Below are 16521 nucleotides of genomic sequence, written 5' to 3'. Positions count from 1 at the left end.
ATAAGGGCCCAAAACAGTAAAACATACTATTAAATAAAAAATTTAAGACCAAGTTAACATTACGATAATTTTACAGAGTAAGCCTACTTTTCTGCATAATGTTGATTCGTTATTAAAGTATTCGTATTCAAATTTATTCGTATTCGAAGTATTCGTTATCAAATGTTGGTTATTTCTAAATTCTTCAAAGAAGGAAAAACACATGGGTCTATCATGATCCCATGTACTTGCGGAAGCTCATATGTGGAATGTACTAACCGGAATTTGGAATGAGATTATTACAGCATAAAGATTCTATTTCTTCGGCTTTAAAGCAAGATTCTAAGTCTGAAGATTTTACTTCAGCCCTTTCGGATCGGAACATATTTTCAATTTTCCAGACCATTTAACTTTGTCCAATAATGTTTTTTTGATGTCTAGGTATCAAGGCTCAAAGCAAAATTTTTACGTAAATCTTGAAATAGAGAAAATTTTATTCAAGAAAATTGCTTTAAATTGTGACACAGATGAATTTGGGCTGAATTCCACCTATCATGACTTATTAAACTCTGATAGAGTAAAGTTCAATTCACCCAATGTAATTGACCTTTGTCCAAGTACTATTTCATTGAACGCTAATGAACCGGGTCCAAGAAGGTCAAGGAGGCTAGCTTCCGCCTTTGCTTTGAAAAGAATTAGAGATTTTAACAATATGTAGTTTTATTTGATTTCGCATATAAACTATTGTTTTTAATTGTTTCAGTTTAGTTTTACTACTGATGGCGGTCAGTGTATATGTGACCGAAATATGTAGTATTTTTGTGAATTTCTATCACTGTGAAACACTGCCTATTAAAAGGATTTTATACCTGTTTGAACTTTTATTTAAAACCATGGTTGTGCCAAAAGTGCTGGGAACAGGATCTTCGAAAAGGGGGGTATGGAAGAAGAATGATCGGTGGTTGGCCCCTTGTGAATTAATCAATGGTTTGACTCTTACAGAACCCTCGAAACAATTTCTATTAGAGAAAGCCCTTTAAAGTGTATATCGTATTTCTGATAATTCTCCAGAAATAGGATCTAATTGAAAACTTTCACAAGATCGATAAAATCTAATATAGTCTTGTAGAGTCGTTTCCAGATTATCGCGGCAAAATTATTTGTTCCGTTAACCTGTTCTCTCTGTTAAACAAGAGTTTTTCCGTTATGAATTTTACAGATAACTAAGGACTAGAAAATATAGCTTGTATTTTGTTTAACGACTTACCCTTGTAAATTTTAGGGGTCGATTTGGTTCATCAGATGATTCGTGTTGCCAAAGGTCATAAGCTAAAATTGAGACAAGAGGACATTCCTATTCATGGATGGGCTATTGAGAGCAGAGTCTATGCTGAGGACCCCTTTAAAAGTAAGTCTTTTTAGCTTAATACCGCAAGTAGTTTCTTAGCTGAGAGCACTCTAGTGAAATTAATACAGTAATACAGTACGATTAATACAGTACAGTACGAAATTAATACTGCTCATTTTTGGTGTAATGGAGTTTTCTACTTATCTTTAAAAAACTTATTTTGTGGAAAAATGTTTTCAAATTAATTGCCTACAAAATCCAAGTTTTTATAGTTTTCATTACTATAAGCACAAAACGCTGTTAAATAGTTTGCCACTACAAACTGTTTGGTATGATTCATTCTAAAATATGATGGTCAGGATGTAGGGTTTTCATTCTCACTGACGAAATAACCGCAAAACAATTTGAATGGTATTGACAATCCTACAAGTAGATAAGGAGAACTACCATGAAAGGTTGCTCCGCAACACAAGACATCTTAGCTGAAATAAAAAAAAAAAGAAGCAAATTAAGACAAAGAAAGTAAACGGAAAAAGATTTAAATAAAAAAAGAAAGAGAAAGGGAAGAGAAAAGAAAGAAAGAAAGAAAGAAAGGAAGATACAGAAAGAAAGAAAGAAAAAAAAAAGAAAGAAAGACAAAATCGAAATATAAAAGAAAAATCAGAAGTGCTATCCCGCAGCAAAGTTGTCTTGGCTAAAAATTCCTTATTTTAACACTAATGACATCTCTATTTTTCTGTATTTTCGGTTTTTAGTTTTAGTTCTATGATGTTTATATTGTCCATTGAAGGACGGTTAATTTAGAAAAAAAAGAATCTTCATTACTTCTTCTAATCTTCAAATTCAAAAGAATCTTCAAATTTGATTTTATTCATAACAAAAGAAGATAAACTAAGTAGACATCTACCAGTAGATATATACTAAGTAGATATATACCAAGGAAAATTAGTTGGAGAAGGACATACAAAACTATCTTACATATCGAAAACATAATTTTGCAAAAGACTTATCCTAGTTCATAGACTTACGAACAATATTGCAAAATCTTGTACGGTGCTGTTGCTGTTAAATTAATACCAAGGTCATGAAAGATGGAAAAAAGGGAAGGGAAAAAGTGTCCAGCAAACAAATGTTCACACTTTTGCATAAATGTATATAGTTGCCCAAATACTGCATGTCCTTTAGGGTTAATATAGATAATGTGTCTCTCATTGGATATAGCTAAATAAGGTATCCCTGCTTTAAAAATTAATCAACAAATTAATTTAATTTTAATGTAATAAAAATTGATTTTATTTAATAACAGTTAAATTAACTTAAAATAATAATTTACCAATTGGTCGTCTCCATCGCTACATTGAGCCTACTCACCTACCTGGTCGTCTGGTCGCCTGGTCATCACTTGACTTTAGGGTTAATATAGATAATGGTTCTCTCATTGGATATAGCTAAATAGGGTATCACTGCTTTAAAAATTAAGAAACAAATTAATTTAATTTTAATGTAAAAAACTTAATTTTATTTAATAAAAGTTAAATTAAAAAAAAATAATTTAACAAAATACAATTTCAGATTTTGGGCTTCCATCAATTGGTCGTCTCCATCGTTACATTGAGCCTACTCACCTACCTGGTGTTAGATGTGACAGCGGCATTGAGGAAGGATCAGAAATCAGTATTTATTACGATCCCATGATTTGCAAACTTGTCACCTACGCTGATACAAGAGAAGAGGCCATCAAGCGCAGTCTAAATGCTTTGGATCATTATGTCATTAGAGGTATGAATTTTGCTGGATATATTTGCGAAATTTTCTTTCCGGGAAAGTGGGAGATTTTGTTGCGGTGGGATATACTGTAATCTATAAACAAACTACAAAATAAGTTATTTTTCAATGCAAGAAATAAAAAAAAACGTAAAATCCTAGGATATCAAGGGGGGCTAAAGCTGTCCTTACGTCCGTACATGTCCATAAAACAGAATAAGTGTATTTTAGGCTATTCTTTTACAAGAAGGGATTTTTTCTGACCTATCTCATAGCATTCGTCCTCCTCCTGTATGTAGTCCTGGAAGGATGAACGGATTTTAAGTTGGAAGGTGGGGTGAGGAATATACCCTTGGGTGGCTTATGACATAACGACTTTTAAATGTCTTTGCATTTACTGATGAGCAGTGGAGATGTTGAAAGTAGAATAGCCAAGTCTCAGGGTGTTTCTTCACAGTTTAAAAAATTTGGAAGAATAGGAAGATAAGTCTGCAAATCAAGATGGGAATATTTGGAAGCTACTGTGATGACAGTAATCAAATATGATTCTGCAGCATGGGTGCTCCGAAAAGTGGATGAAGATTTGCTAGATGTTTTTCTGAGAAATTGCCTACGGATTGTTCCGAGTACCTGGCTGACTGACCGCATTTCAAACAGTAGGCTGTACCGAAAATGCGGTTCTATCCCGCTTTCTATGGCTATAATGAGAGAAAGGTTGAGATGGGTTGGGCACGTTCTGCGGATGAAGGACGACAGATTGTCGAAGACTCTTCTTTTTGGCAAACCGTCAACGGCTAAACGGAAAGTAGATCGTCTGCGTTTGGGTGGGAGAGTGTCAGAAAGAAAGATTTAAGGTAAATAGGAAATTCCTGGGAGGGTGTAAAGAGGGAGGTTTTGAATTGGTTGGGATGAAGGAGGAGCGTGCGTAGCTGTGTTGACCTTAGTCGGCTTGGTGGTGCCGTGAGTTGTTAGTAGTAGTAGGTGACTGATGATTTTCTTAAACAGGATTTGAAGTCAATTATCAGAATTTCTTCATCGCCCACTGTTTTATGTGATAATTGGTTAGGTTTATTTCACGAAATTTGATTATTTTAAAGTAAATTCTAAGCTGATATTCTTTAAGATGCTTCCTTAGTTCAATTTTTATTCTATATCAAATAGAATAAAAATATAGTAAAATTTATTGTAATGCCCGCTGCTTTTATGAATTAATACCATTCGTCTAAAACACCAACGTTTAAACTCTCGCCCACAATCTAAAAAAAAACAACTGAGGTGTGCCTCAGTTGGCGAATAACGGTATTAAGGAGCTTTCGTTTTTGAAAAATAACGTCAATAAGACGAGCAACGCTAATAATGCTAAAAAGATAATATGTTCTGTTTCTTGAATACATCTTAATATTGAACCAATATTTCTGGTTCCAGAGAAAGGTCTGGTCTCTTTTAATCTTACTAATCTAATCTTTGCTAATCTTACTAATTTAATCCTAATAATAAAGAAATTGCTGTACGAAAGGAGGGTGGAATTTCTTCTGATCGCCTTATCCATCAATTAGCACTAGGAAAAATCTGCTCTTTACAATTTGTGCATAAGCATTCAAAGCTTAGAATCCTTTTGGCAATTATCAAAGTAATTAAGACAGGTCTTCAAAGAACATCTGATAAGATTTTCTAATTCGCTGTCCAAACGGGTATAACTACTGGATGTATTTAAACACAAAGAAACTAGACCAATGTTAGAAATAGTCGTGTTAGAGAAAATACTCTAATCAACCAAGCCTTTTAAATTCCGAAATGAAGACAATTTACAAAAAATTTGCAATATTTCATTTGCAACATTTGCAATATTTCTTTACGTGAAGAAATACTGAAATACCTCTTTCACTTCTATTTTCACATTTGGGAACGGAAATTCTAATTTTTCCTTTGAATTTTTTTTTCTTTTTCTTTTTTGACGAAGAAATGAATTCTAGAAATTTAAGAAAACAGATTTAATTTTGCAGTAAAATATTTTGTTAGAAACTGCATGGAATTGCTGCTGGAAAAGTTTAACTAGGAGACTTGAACGATATTTTACTCGATGCTGAAATCGTTTTGGTGAAAAATGACCTGATTATGTCATTTTGTGATTAACTTAAATAAAACTGACGGTCCTATTTCGACAATCGTCTTACATTAGTAGCTTTCATTGGTAATTCTGCCAATAAGCTGAATCACAAACTTTATTAATTGGTAAACTGTGGAATGTCCGGAAAGGGGTTTAGGTAATTTCCAAAGCCACACTGCTTTTCCATGACGATAAATAATAGTTCAAATAGGATCCAACCATCTTCCACTTTATCAAATTTTAAACTCTTGAGTTTAGTATTCAACTGTTCCTGGAAAGTTTCTCTCAAATTCTCATCCTAACTACCCATAACTTCCCGGGTGGTAGTTACCCTTCCGATATTTCATCTTTAAATTAACCCTTGACACTACTAGATGGTGATCTTTACTTTTAACATCAATAACGGCACTCGAATATACCCTAGTATCTTGTATTGACCCTGCCAGTCTTCGGTTTACTATAACATAATCAATAAGGTTTGCTGTCTTACCATCACGTGAATATCATGTTAGCTTATGAGCCATTTTATGATCATACGCCATTTTTAGTATATCTAGACTATTGTATTTGCACCATTGCAAAAGTCAGTATTCGTTAATGTTTTCTTCTCCCGCGACAAAAAGACCCAGGCTGAGAGACCCTCAATCCCTATTTCGACCAGACGGAGCATGAAGGACTCCTAGTAATAAAATCATATATCTACCTGGGACCCTGTCTATTTGCTCCTGTAACTGTAAATAAAATTCATCTGAGTCACTAGTATCTCCGTCACTCGGTTCTACAGGGGCGTTGATACCTTTGATCAGTTCTTTGTCAGAGTTCAACCTGTCAACGCCTCTCTAAGTTCAAAGCTGCAGTGATTGTGACCTTTGTCCAAATGGCAAAACAAAAACGAAACTGTCCAGAATGCAGACTACGAGTTACTTCTAACTCAATCAAATGTGCAAATTGTGACTCTTGGTTCCACGCAGGGGCCGAAAAGTGTGCCAGGATAGACCCTTGACTGCTCCACTAAATCCAAGGTAAACCTTACTTCTTCTCCGGGTCTTTCTGTACCCCGTTCTGGCTTCCCTCGAACGCCTCGTACCCCAGTTGAAAGAAAAAGAATTCTTAGCATCCTAAGTGACCTAAGTAGTCCTACTCCTTATCCTGACCCTCCACACAGCCAGCTTTCTGTTTCAACAGAAAAATCAAACAAGCCCCAGGAGGCTAGTTCAGTTGGTCCTACAATTTTACTTGCCCCACCCCAGTGCCAAGTTCTTGAAGTCCTTCCCGAAGGTCCAACGCATGTATCATGCCAAACCACTGAATGCAGCATGGATAAATATGTTCGAACGGACAGCGTCACGACATCCCCCTCATCACAAGCAGATTTTACAAAAATTTTGACTTTAAAAGAAAAGGTAAGGGATGTGTTAATGCTAATTAGAGATTTTTTGTCAATTTATGAAAATGATTCAAGAAGTCAATTTACAAATTATTCCATCACAAACGAGGTAAATAACACCTTAGATTCTCATCATCAAAACAGTGCATTGTCCCCAAGCTCAATGAATATTAATGAAGAAAGCAGAGGATTAAGTTCATCAACTTTAGCCACTACGAGTGACATAAACCTAAGTTCAGATATTGTACCTGACCCCAATATCACCTCTATTCAACCTAATTATAATCCTGTCCTTGAGAACTCAATCAGAGATACCCGAATTTGTTTTGAAAGTACTGAAGTGATTCTGACTAATAATAAGGACTTCTCTGCAAATAATCGCAAATGTGCTAATATAATTTTGGCAGGTATATGCAAATTAGGGGATAAATTTCATTTTGGACTTGGTTGTGGTCCAAGCAAGCTGCAAAAAAAAAGTATTCCTGATAATAGTGTTATAAAAAAATTGTAAGTTTTTTAAGTAAGTAAATTGTAAATTAGGTCGAAAGTGCCCCTATAATCATGGATATATTACCCGTAACTCCAAAAAACAAAATTAAACTAGTCCAAGAGTTTGTTCTCAATTTTTATATAACAAGTGCGACCAAAAGAAGTGCTAGTTTTTAGTCGTTTTTAGTGCACTTATGTCGTTTTTACCTCACTGGCAAGTGTACTAAAACAAAGTGTAATTTTGACCACGTTCCTTTATGTAAGTTAGCATCAAGTGGGCGTTGTTTTGGGTGTGATAGCCTGCATATTTATGTCCCCCCTTCCTTTTTACGAAATAAATAGACATAGACATAGGCTTATTAAGATCGAACAGCGTAGCCATGGCTAATTTATGTCGTCTTTACAACAATATGGAAAAAAAAATTCAAATAACACTATAAGAACACTAACTCGTGAATACAAATAACACTAAGTCTTGTTGTATGCTTCTGCGAAAAAGGGAACAAACGTGTTTTGTAGCGGTTGGTCCTGCAGACCGGGGGTTGTAGCTTCGACTGGGATCTGGTTCTTTGGTTAACAAGAGCATCGGGTGGGATGATCAGTCTGTGATGGGGCAAAGATAGCAGTGACTTGCCGGGGGACATGATCAGTGATAATCGTCTGTCGCTGAGAGATTCAAGGTTCAGTTCTTGCAAGAGTTTGTTGTAGTCGTCACTTCTGTTACCAACGATTATGTTAACAGCTCGTTTTTGCAAAGATTTAAGGTCATCGCAAAGGTAGTGGGTGCTCTGGACAAAAGGTCCCCAGACAGCGACGGCGTATTCGAGTAGAGGTCTCACATACGTAATATAGGCATTTTTTAGGCTTTGAGTGTCGCAGCCAAACCTGCGCATCAGATTGATTATGTTAACAGCTCGTTTTTGCAAAAGGTCATCGCAAAGGTAGTGGGTGCTCTGGACAAAAGATCCCCAGACAGCGACGGCGTATTCGAGTAGAGGTCTCACATACGTAATATAGGCATTTTTTAGGCTTTGAGTGTCGCAGCCAAACCTGCGCATCAGGAATAGGGTCTGAAGTGATGCATTGCCAGCCTTAATAACCTTCTCCACGTGTTCGGTGAATGTGCAGTCCATCGATAATGTGACTCCGAGGATTTTTTCAGATGGAACAACAAGGAAAGGGACTTGCGGGAATTCCAGATCACGTTTTAAGGGGCAAAACCTGAGGATCACTGATTTATCTGCATTCAGTGTCAGCTTGTAACGTTCACAGTCCTCAGAGAAGGATGTCAGAAGGGTCTCGCAGAACTGACGTTCGATTACACCTTCTCTCACGAGGTATTTCAGGACAAATGATAAATCGTCGACGAATTTGAGTCGCTCTTCGAAATTCTGAAGGAGGAAGTTGACGAGGGAGATAAATATGAAACCAACAAGTCTTGTACCCTGAGGGGCTCCACAGGTAAGTTTAGACCAGTGTGAGATCAAGTCACCTTCAAACAATGGAAATACACACTGCATTCTGTCCTGGAGGAAGCTCATCACTAATGCAAGAGACTACTTTTGTGCGCCCATTGCTTGCATATTTTTTGCTGCCGTAAGATGACAAATCAGGTCTAATGCCTTCCTGAAATCGGCGAGAGCTAGGTCGATGAAGGTACTGCCCTTGTCAAGCCACTTAAAGATAATGTCAACTAGGCGCACGAGGTATATCGCGGTATTGCAACCTTTGAGGCCGCCATACTGGTAACGGTGTATGTTTTCCCGCGTTTGCTTGAGCAATTCACGCAGGATGAATGACTCGGTGACTTTTGCAAAGGTAGATGTGATTGATATCGGTCGTAACTCGTTGCAAGATTTGGGTGTTTTAGTCTTCGGTATAACACGCACAAATGCGTGTTTCCAGCACGACGGGAAAGTTGACTGGGCGAACCATTCTCTGATGATGTGTCGAAGTGGCTTGGCCAGGAAAAGAGAGAATTCTCGTATTAACCTTATAGGCAGCTCTTCAGGAAAAGAGCTACTGGATGGATTCAACTTGTTCAGCTCTTTGAAAACTTGATACTCAACTATTTTAATTTCACCTTTGTCAGGGCATATTGACAGTAGATTCTCATATTTCAGTGTTAGTTGGGGCAGGAAAGGATGTACAAATGTCAGTGAAGTAATTGTTGACGTCATTTGCACTCACGAGTGACCCATCATCGTTCAGAATACGGATACTGGATGATACTGTTTTTCCAGCAATCTGCCTTACTAGACGGTGCCATTTACAGGGATTCTTTTTTATTCCAGGGTCCGAACGGGATTTTCCGAAGGACTTTCTTGGCTCGTCACAAAGGCTAACGATTTTGTTTCTTAATAATCGTAACGACGTTCTGTCACCACTTGACTTCCTTGCAGTATTTTTTTCGCGAATCAGCTGTTTTATTTTTGGAGTGATCCAGGGCTTGTCAGATTTGCTCACGACAAATTGCTTTTCCGGGAAAACTTCCAAGTATTTGTCATAGAGTAGGGACTGAAATATTTCTGCTTTCCTGTTGACATCGCTTTCGTTGTATACTTCGCTGAAGCAGTGAGTACCGACCCACATTCCGTACGTATTAATAGCAGACTTCGTGATAGGTCTCCGGAGTACTTTTATTTTCTTAAGCTTCCTGATTTCACTTTTTGCCTTCATCAGCAGAGTGTGATGGTCCGATTTGCCCAATGGCCCGTTCGAAGACACGTCTTTGAAATATGGAGCAAGGTTTGTAAGAATAAGGTCAAGGTTGCTCCCGGTCACTTGGGTGGGTATCTTGACCACTTGTGACATACCCAGCGTATTAGCCAGCCATTGTTTCTTTGTTTGGTTGAAGTCACCAGCTATTATGAAGCCCGGGCGGCTATACCGCTGACGTAATGTGTCTAACGTAGACTGAAGGTAGGATACCAGCAGCTGTCTGTTATTGGCGCTTTCCGGATAGTAGATACTTGTGATAGTGATGCAAGAGCCATCTCGTGGTAAATGTTTTGGCTTGCATAATGCCCAGATCGCTTCATGGTTAGGGTCATTGAAGTTATCTAAATATTTGCAGGGGATATCATTGCGTACATACAGGGCAACACCTCCGCCAATCCTGTCTGTTCTAGTGTTCAAGAAAACCTTGTAACCAGCCATCCTTCCACTTGTTTCGTCGAGCTGCCATGTTTCGGTAATTGCGGCGATATGGATGTTATTCTGACGTAGAATGACATCTAACTCATCTACTTTATTCGTTAGTGAGCGGACGTTGCTCAGAAGGAAGTTTGGAAGTTGGTGTTTACAAGAGAGAACCTGCGGCGATACTACTGGAGGACAATCAGACCAGAAATTATTGGTAGGAGCATTGTTGTCAGGAATCAGCCAGGGCGGTAGGCTCACGCGCGGGATTGAGACTAAACAACTCTCACGCTTAGGCTTTTGGCTGGCCAATCGTCCGTAGGTGACTAACACGTCAATCTTAAATTTCTTTCTGCCACCTCTGCGTCCTCTTCTTGTTCGCTTGCGAACGAAGGGAACGTCATCTATATTTTTATAAATTCTCAGTGTGACGAGTGTGGCTATGACAGATGGCGCCAAAACAGCAAAAGAAATGAAAGTACCTTTTTTGCATTGATCAATCCAGTTTTCAGCAGCAGCCTCAGTCACAAAGAATAGCACTATTAATACAGTTTTGATTAATACCACTTTCATCGCAAAAGGAGGAGTATTTCAAGGCACTGAACAAGTTAAACTAGGATAGAATGACTTGCAGCCTCAACGGCGCGAGAGCCATCTACCTTTTTTCATCGAGCTGCAAACAAAAAACAAGTGCAAAAACTTGGGCAGTCCCAGCTGTTACCAGTCAAGGTAACAAGGTAACCAACGTATTTTAGGGCGACGCTGAAAGTAGTCACGACCCCCCCCCCCCTCCCCTAGTTCCTTTTCCATTCGACTTTCAGTCTTATCCCCCTGCATACCCGATACAGCGCAGTATACCTCAGCCTATCCCCACCTTATCTCCCATTCTTTGTACTACCTTGCGGTATAAGAAATCTTTTATCCCTTTTTTTTACTGATATAATAAATAGTGGTTAATTTGTATATAAATTTTGTCTTTTCTCTTATATAATAAAAGAAACAGCTCGTTTTTCTTTATGCTCTTTTTTTTCCCTATCCCCTTTTTATGTTGTTTTTTAAACATTTGTTAATGTGTATATAATTCATTTTTTCAGTTTTATCAGTTTTTATCTTTTTAACTAGTTGCCATTTTGCAGTTTTTAATATAAGTGACAAAGGAATCATATAGCATTCCGATATTTAATCATTTACTTATTTTTATTTTTTTGGATTGGTTGCCAATTTTTTAGTTGTTGTGCTTTTGTTATGATTTTCTTGCTTGTTTGTTTTTTTATGGACTTCGAAATTCGAATTCGGCCCTTCTGGGCTTGTGATAGTAATTTCTCGAAATAAATATCTATATATCTATACCCTGAACTTTCTAGTCATAAAATGAGCGACTAGTATTCTATTATTAATACCTTTCCAGCCTAAACAGGTCTTCGCGGCTTTCTTATTCATCATTATGAGCCCTGCTCCATTTCTATATATCCCATCCTTCATGCTTGAGTAAACAAATTCTACATCATCTAATTTAATACTTCCTACACCTGTGGTATGTGTTTCTGAAACTTCTAATAAGTCCAGATCAAATCATCTGAATTTGTCAGTCAAAATGTCGATACGATAGTCATTTTATAATGTCGTAACATTCCAAGTTCCAATTTTCATGTTCTTTAAATCATTGAAATTATTTTCGCCTCGGGAAACGCAATGATCCCGGATACCGGTGCAGGACGGGGATCACATATCTTCTCAAGTCTACACCGAAGTGCTTAAGCCGGCTTAGAAGCGGACAGCAAGAAGTCCCTGGGACCTCCATGAATGGAGGCTTTGTGCAATCCTGGGCCCATCTTGGTCACAACATGGTTTTCAGCACTTGGCGATGCTCTTCTATCAATAAGAGTCGAAATCCTGCACAGACAGTCTTAAGCCTATTACCTCCGACTCATTATATATTCATGCCTACAAATATTATGCTACTAGGGGGAGCCAACCCATAATAGATAAATTAGCTAGGAAGAGGTTTTTCAGCCCCAAGATACCCATTAAAACATACCAAGCCCAGAAAAATTGTCCATTAGTCAGAATCCCGTGCGAATGCTGTGTCGTTTACTAGGCTATCATTTCCTCGAGGGGTGCCACTCCTCAAGTCCATAAATGTCCATAAATATCGGTTCCATAAATGTTTATTAATTTCAATAAATGTTTAAATATTTATTAATTTTAAAATCATCTCAAATATTATGTTTGGGTATATAAAGTTGAATGTGACTAATGTTGAGTTAGTCACAACGTTTGTGATCTCCACATCACAGAATGTGCGAATTTGTGTAACTAGCAAATTTGTGTTAGTCAAAAAGTCCCGCAAAATAGTAACAGTTTGTTAAATCAAAAGATCAAGTATATTATTTTAACAATTAGCCATAAGCATCAACAACAGGAAGAACAGTCGGGAATTCTTTTCGGAAACAGTGGAATACTATATTTTAATGAATATTTGAACTCTTATGTCCAAGGGCCGTCCTCAGCGAAACATAAATATATAAAAGAAAAAGAGACTTACAATAAACAACCATTAAAACTAAAATGAAAATTTTTAAAATGCCCTAGCATCCTTACTTCAGCGAAGTTCAACCAGGACTGATAAATAAAGTGAGGAGAAATAAGGCGAAGTGAAAGTGAAAGAAAAACAATGAAAAACACACTTTCACCGCTAATCTTTCCTTTTTGGCAGCTAACCTCGAAGGTCTTTTTGTAACTGGTTCTGTGTTAGTTTCTACTTGTTTTTTCAATATGTATTTAGTAAAATCATTTTTTATGAAATTTGTGTATAAAGCATTTAGTGAGTATTCCCCCAAATCCCTATTTAGGGAAATATTATTATTTATTCTGAGTCTGGTTTCAATTGCTCCTCAAACAACCTGTTTTATGCCTAGGTCTTTGCTAATAAGGGCGGATTCTTTAAAAGATATTGTGGGCATGGGGTTATCAAAAACATGGCTGCTTAAAGCAGAATCAAAAGAAGTATTAGCACTATTAGAATTTGAGCTTTGGTGATATCATGTTTATGCTGTTGTAGGCGTTTTTCTAAATTCTGATGGGTACTATCTACGTAGTATTTGCCACAGTCACATGGTATTTGATAAATCCCTCTTTCGCGAGTAACTGGAGTTTTATCTTTACCAGAGTTTAGGAAATTCATGAATTTGAAATTATTGGTAAATACTACATGCAGATTATTTTGTGTGCAAACTTTTTTTAAATTCGCAGTTATTTCTGGGATGTTTTGGGTCTTATTAGCAATGACCTAGGCATAAGACAGGTTGTTAGAGAAGCAATTGAAATCAGACTCAAAATAAATAATAATATTTCTGTAAATAGGGATTTGGGGGAATACTCACTAAATGCTTTATGCACAAATTTCATAAAAAATGATTTTTACTAAATACATATTAAAAAATCAGTTGACACTAACACAGAACCAGTTACAAAAAGACCTTCGAGGTTAGCTGCCAAAAAGGCAAGGTTAGCAGTGAAAGCGTGTTTTTCATTAATTTTCTTTCACTTCAATGAATTGCCTTATTTCACCTCACTTTATTTATCAGACCTTGTCAAATTTCGCTGAAGTAAGGATGCTAGGACTGTTTTAAAAATTTTCATTTTAGTTTTAATGGTTGTATGTTATTGTAAGTCTCTTTTCTTTTATATATTTATGTTTTGCTGGGGACGGCCCTTTGGCATAGGGTCGAAATATTCATTCAAATATAGAATTCCACTGTCTTGGGAAAAGAATTCCCTATTGTTCTTGTTGTTGTTGATGTTTATGATGGAAAGGGAGTTTGTAGTTGTTTAACAATTAGTCAATTTATATTTGTCAATATCCTTCGCCAGATTTGTTAATTTTCGAGTGTCATTTGTAAAAAAAGACACTTGTTATTTGTTCAATTGTAACTATAAAAAAAAAAGAAGAAAAAAAAAGTGTCACACACCTGCTAAAATAGGTAAAAAGAAACAGGCTTAGTTTTTGTTTGTGTGTGTGGGGGGGGGGCATAGCCTGTCCTTAAACTTATTGCAACGTCAAAAAAAAATTTGGGCGATTTGCTTGTGTTAAGTCTTAAAAAAAATACTTATACTTTTTTAATCAACAAGTTACATGTAGCATTGACTAAGTCGTCAAGTTGAACGCTATAATAACGCAATTTAAAGAAAATTAATAGTTGCTTCCAGTTGAACCGACTTTCCCGCCCCCAAAGCCATGTGCAGAACTTTGCTGATCGGTGGTTTACGATTATTCTTTAACCTTGTCTGTCATCAACAGTTGGTTCAAGGTAAAACCGTTTTAAAACAAAATAAGACATACGAAATAAGCCAACTATATATATATATATATATATATATATATATATATATATATATATATATATATATATATATATATATATATATATATATATATATATATATATATATATATATATATATATATATTATATTACGTTTTTTTATTGTATTTAAGTGTAATCAGGTTTTTGTGTGTTTGTTTGTTCATAATATAATTTGCGTTTTGAATTACTAATAGACTAAGGAAGGTGTTTTTTTTTATTTTCTAGCTACGCTGTGTAAAATCTAATTTGGCATATCTCCCCGCTCAAATTAAGAATCATATGAGAAAGTGGTTATCAAAATTATGCAAAGAAAGAAAAAGCGATAACAGAAAACAAATATGCAAAAAGCACATGGGGGTAAAAGAAAAATACAAAGAGTTAAGAGCTGCTTTTTTTATCGATCCCAAATGAAATATGCACTTGAATGAATGTCCTTCACATGGTTGTCTATTACCAAGGAAAAACAGCCAAAAACAAGCCAAAAGCCAGCCAAGGACTGGTAAGGTCGTGATTAGTAAGTGCAAATTTTGAATAAAAGAGATATAGCACCCTTACGAAGGAATATTTCATTTGAATAAAGGTAATATTAAATGCATCAAGGCTCACCAGAAGAATACCACCAGCCTTTATGGGTTTCTAGGGCTATAATGGACGAACGTTTAGTAGGGTATTTTTGGTTAGGTCTCTTTTTTTACTTTTACACTTTAAGGTAGTTTAAGGTGGTCTAAAATTTGGAGCCTGTGAAGTATTGAACCTTCATAGCCCTCTTGTCTGCAGATGTTTTTAAAGATCAACGAAGATGTAGTGAAGATATTTCTTTCAGAAGTAAAGCCTATTATATTAACATCCTTAAACAGGTTCAAAATGCTGAAAAATCTAAAAAAAAGTGCCCACCTAAAAATGAAGAAGAAAGTAATGTACATCTAAAAAAAGAAAGTAATTTGGTGATCTGGGCCGAAGTACGCAAAGCAGAGCAGTAATAGACGGAAAAAAAACTTAAGAAGATGCGAATTGCCTTTGAAAATGCTGGGAATCAAAATTATGTTAATGACTTTTACGGAAAAAAAGTGTTGTTTGATTTAGCAGATTAGTTTTGCTTACTTGTCTTGACGGTTCAACTGGCAACACTGACAAAAATGTGATACTTACCTAAAAACTTCGTAATTGTGAAAATAAAAATCATGGTTTTTAGGCATGAATAGGCCTAAGATGGAGTCAGGGAGAAAGAAGTGCTTTTATTTTGATGATTTTTACACTTTAAGGTAGTTTAAGGGGAAAAAAAAAAACACATGAAAACCCAATTGTTTGAGGGTTAAGTCACGTTTCACGGATGAAAGATAATAATATTTCCTGATTGTTTTTTTTCTCTTATTTCATATTTGTTTTTTTTATATTTCTTTTTGTGTAAATTTTCTACGTTTGTCATAAATTTTCTAATTTTCTACGTCTTCTCTTCTTTTGTTCGTATCGTATATTTTTAGTTTATATTATCGTTAAATTATTGAATTACTTGAAAATTGAATTTAAAATTACTAAATCGAAATTAATTTCAATTACTAAATTGAAAACTAGAGTAATTTCTCCATAGAAGAAGTAGAGAAGTAGAAGAAGAACAAGTAGTTTCTTGTTTGTTTGTTTGCATGTGTTTTTTTCCATTTTTTCTTTTTTCTTTTTTTCTTTATAGCTTTGATTTTGTCTCAGCTATTGAAAACGTCAATGTATATTTTATTTTAAGGAGTTACTCACAATATACCATTATTGAGGTCGATTTTAACCCAACCCAGATTTATCAGTGGAGATATTAACACGAAATTTTTACCAACTGTCTATCCAGATGGGTTTCATGGCGTTGATTTGAGTGCAGGTAAACTGGAATTTTTTTCTTTTACTAAGTATTTGCCAAAATTCTTTATAGTTTAGCTATAATAAAGAGCATAGT

General features: G+C 35.9%; 1 protein-coding gene across 1 annotated transcript in view; it reads left to right on the top strand.

Moving 5' to 3' along the window:
• The window catches only part of LOC148941690 (propionyl-CoA carboxylase alpha chain, mitochondrial-like), a 144975-nt gene that overhangs the window by 104898 nt on the left and 23556 nt on the right, over positions 1 to 16521 (top strand). Inside the window, exons 7-9 of the mRNA XM_089104589.1 lie at positions 1262 to 1387; positions 2900 to 3106; positions 16318 to 16446. Coding sequence (XP_088960715.1) covers positions 1262 to 1387; positions 2900 to 3106; positions 16318 to 16446 — 462 coding nt within the window. The remainder of the gene's footprint in view (positions 1 to 1261; positions 1388 to 2899; positions 3107 to 16317; positions 16447 to 16521) is intronic.

The sequence above is a fragment of the Artemia sp. Qi Xiang Cuo genome, chromosome 18 (genome assembly GCF_049724085.1).
Source record: "Artemia sp. Qi Xiang Cuo chromosome 18, ASM4972408v1, whole genome shotgun sequence".
Classification (NCBI taxonomy): domain Eukaryota; kingdom Metazoa; phylum Arthropoda; class Branchiopoda; order Anostraca; family Artemiidae; genus Artemia; species Artemia sp. Qi Xiang Cuo.
This window is presented reverse-complemented; position numbering and strand designations above follow the sequence as displayed.